Source organism: Anneissia japonica, unplaced genomic scaffold (assembly GCF_011630105.1).
Source record: "Anneissia japonica isolate Jap-2015-1 unplaced genomic scaffold, ASM1163010v1 scaffold7370_len818893_cov191, whole genome shotgun sequence".
Lineage (NCBI taxonomy): Eukaryota > Metazoa > Echinodermata > Crinoidea > Comatulida > Comatulidae > Anneissia > Anneissia japonica.
Genome location: NW_022687459.1, coordinates 511,106 through 514,734, shown reverse-complemented (window position 1 = coordinate 514,734; position 3,629 = coordinate 511,106). Strand labels below are relative to the sequence as shown.

The following is a 3,629-nucleotide window of genomic DNA, read 5'->3' as shown; positions in this document are numbered from 1 at the left end:
GGGTGGGCAGAGGGGGAGGGGGGCGCATGCCTCTCTAAAAATCACGGTCAATTTGTTAAGCAGCACTTAAAATCACCATATTTTGCAAGTTAGTGGCCACAACCTCCCCTCCCCCTCACCTGATCATCGAGCCCCCATCAGCGCAACCACTTCAAGACCCCTAGATGCACCACTGGGTGGGTGATAACATTAATAAACTCTAAATAATAAGAGTGGATTTTTAAGGATGGAAAAGTGGGTTAGGGTGGGTGGAGGGCCATGAAATCATCTTTAGGCTGCGTGGAAAACTTCAAGGCTGGGTGGCCACGCCCAACTACATCCACCATAACTACATCCCTCATTTTAATACACATCATAACTGTCATTTTCTACGGTAGATCTCAAATTGAAATTTAATTCCATTATTTTCTGTTTGTTCAGCATCATCTACTTCAGGATCCCTAGAATAAAAGAAAAATGGAAAAGTAAGAAATAATAATGAACCTTATTATTAATAAAAATATAATAATAATAATAATAATAATGGTGAATTTATAAAGTGCATATTGTAGAAACCTCTATGCACTCAACATTATTACACTCTGTGACTATATCAAGCACATATGGAAAATGAATAAGGCAGATTCGGTGTTAAGATAAACACATAAGGCATGCGTTCTTCTTATGAAATTATAATAGTAGTAATGATGGCAATGCTACAGAAAAAAAAATTGTGCACAGGTGGGCAAAGTGCGGCCAGACAGTGATTTTTTACAGCCTGCGAAAACGAATTATAAACCATATGTGTGCAGCCCACCAATAATCTTTGGCTAGAAAAACCTTGCTTTTTCACGGCTCGACACCGATTATCTGTAAAATGTAATATTAAAGCTGAGTATAAAGCGGTATAACAGCAGTTAATGAAGGCTTTTGTAAGCGCACTGGAAACATCAAAGTTTGGGTGCAGTGCTTGGTGTTAAATAAAAAATTCACTTTGACCCTCCAACCCATTTTTTATGCCCACCTCTGGCTAAACGACTTGGAAATGGAGTAGGATTGGTCAGTCAGCAATCAGGCTATGCCTAATTCCATGGTTTATTTTTAGCCATCCCTAACCTGATAATTTTTTTTTAGGGTGTAAAATGGCAACAACAGGGCCAAAATCAATGCTTTAGGCATTAAATTTATCGATGAAACATTTCACTCATACCTGAATTTTACAAACTGGCTCCAATCAATTTCTGGAAACACTGTATCACAATTAAAATCAGCAAATATTCTTGTTAAATAAATGTAGTCACAATAAGTTGACCCGAACTGAAAAAAAAGACAGAAACTGTTGATTGTTACAGTATAAGAAAACAAACAAAATTAATATAAAATTAGGGCAGAGCTAAATTTTCATTAACCAATCAACAATAGGATTTTAATCACATGATTTACCTTGTATACTTCAGCTCCTCCTATAATCCAAACACTTTCAATTTGATTGGATATTTTCCCATTGACCAATGACAAGGCTTCTTCTAGTGAGTGGCAGAGGTAGTCAGTCCAAGGAGGCATTTCTCTGTAATTATGAAAACTTGTTACAATCAATCAATCAATCAATCAATCAACCAACCAACCAACCAACCAATCAATCAATCAATCAATCAAACATTTATTCCTCTGAGGAAAAAACTATATTCAATAATGTGTTGTCCTATTTTATAGAATCAAGCACACATTGTTATCCTCTTCTTTGGATCAAACATATATGGAAAATGTACTTAATTCCCTGTCTGAGAATCCTAAAATATTGCTCCTAATACCAGGAGCACATTCAATTACCTGGTAGAGATGTTCAAGAATCTTGCCTTCCATCCCAGGGTCCTGGGTTCAATTCCTGCTCCAGCAGGATTTTCTCTCGGAACAAAAACAACTCCACTCCCTAAGCCTCATAAAAAGACTTACGCCACCCTGACACTTACACGATTTTTGTCCGCGCCATGCGCTGTGGTAAGGCATGCCATTTCAGCGGTACGCATCGGAGCGTGAAGCTGTGTATGCGAATGCGAGTCATCGTGGCAATTTTTGGTCACACTTTGTCCTGCTTGACGCCATGCTTTATTCTTTGACTCGCTGTGGACGATACAACATCTGAATGCTAGAGACACTGTTATTGCAGAACAGAGAATGTGTCTATATCTGGCAGCTGCAGGACTATTATTACTTGAAGAGCAGGAGAAAAGGCAGCAAGAACAAGGCACGCACAGTCGGCAGTGTTCATGCATGGTTCACGCAAGTGGCACACACATGACACGAACATTGATGCGTGCTGAATTTGTTAACATTTCTAAATTCTCTCTAGGACATGGTACGCATCCCCGCACCCTTCACATACTCCTCACATTCGTTCCTGAAAACTTTAATCATTGACACACCAAAGTGCACGCCACTGCGGGAACGAAAATCGTGTAAGTGTCAGGGTGGCATAAGTTTATAAAGCTGGGCCTTTCAAGTAGGAAAACTGTAGATATCTACTGAACTGTTTACCAAGTATAAAAACCCCTACAATTAAGTTTATACTTACTTTATTTTTCTGCTAAGAACAATGCTAATAGTATTTGGAAATGGATTACTACACTCAGCATCAGTAACCATGGTCTTGCGGCCAAAAATCACTGCATTTCTTCTGCTATTATCTTTGACGCTGGTCACAGATTTCATCATTAAGTCATGGTCAGTTCTGGAATTTGAAGAATGCACAACAATTTCCTATTAATATTAAAATTTATTTACCAGTTTTATACATTGTAAAATTAAGTATACAAATTAAAGATCTCATTTTCAATAAGATAAATAGGCAGCTTGTCGCATGGTAGTAACACTTCCACTGGTGTTAAAGATGTTAATAAATTTTTGAGAGAAACGTACTGCCCCCATCAGGATTCGAACCCAAGACTGTCCGGTTACTGTTTGGCTACTCTACCAGCTGAACTGAGGTAACTAGGTGGGATACCGCATCTGCCTTCTTTCATGTCAGATGAAATGCCGTTTTTATAGATGTTATCAAAGATACTAGAAATACAAGATAGAGCACTAGCATTGTAAAAATGACGCGTAAATCGTGCCTAATGTAGGCAGCACCTTTCTTTTTAACCATGCCAGTACAGGGCGCCCTTCTGTTGCTAAGTATATCAAGACGCAAAAGGCGCCCTTCCTTTTCCACTAATGGAGGAAAACTTTTTCACTAAGAGTGTGTGCGGCTGGCGATACGATTCTGCGCTGTATTGTTTTATTCTTTACTGATTCAGGATTATGCTTTAATTGTTTTGTGTTTTATTTGGATAATAGCAACGATTTCTACCGCCACCAAGGAGGTTATGTATTCACCGATGTCACTGTTTGGGTGTCTATTCCAGTTTGTTTTTATATCCTAGTAAATAAAAAGTGATTGGTAAAAACTCATAATACCGGTATGGGACGTCGGTAAAGAAGTGCAAAATACAGTCATCATTATGAATTCTTGTGCTTTATCGATCCATACTATTGGTAGGCCTATTAGCTCAGGATTTCAATGCTTTTCTAACCCATTATTATTGACATTGAATACAGCTCTGATACTCACAGTATATATTTTTTAATCACAAATTAGAACTGCATATATG

The 3,629-nt window shown here is 38.2% G+C and overlaps 1 protein-coding gene across 1 annotated transcript; it reads right to left on the bottom strand.

Annotated features, from left to right (window-relative positions):
- On the bottom strand, positions 1-2,701 carry LOC117118611 (dihydrofolate reductase-like). The gene is made up of 4 exons (XM_033263249.1): positions 2,552-2,701; positions 1,423-1,546; positions 1,190-1,296; positions 1-440 (listed from the first exon to the last, which is right to left on the bottom strand). The coding sequence occupies exons 1-4, from the start codon at positions 2,689-2,691 to the stop codon at positions 362-364; spliced, it is 450 nt and encodes a 149-aa protein (XP_033119140.1). The 5' UTR covers positions 2,692-2,701; the 3' UTR covers positions 1-361.
- Between the last annotated feature and the right edge of the window lie 928 nt (positions 2,702-3,629).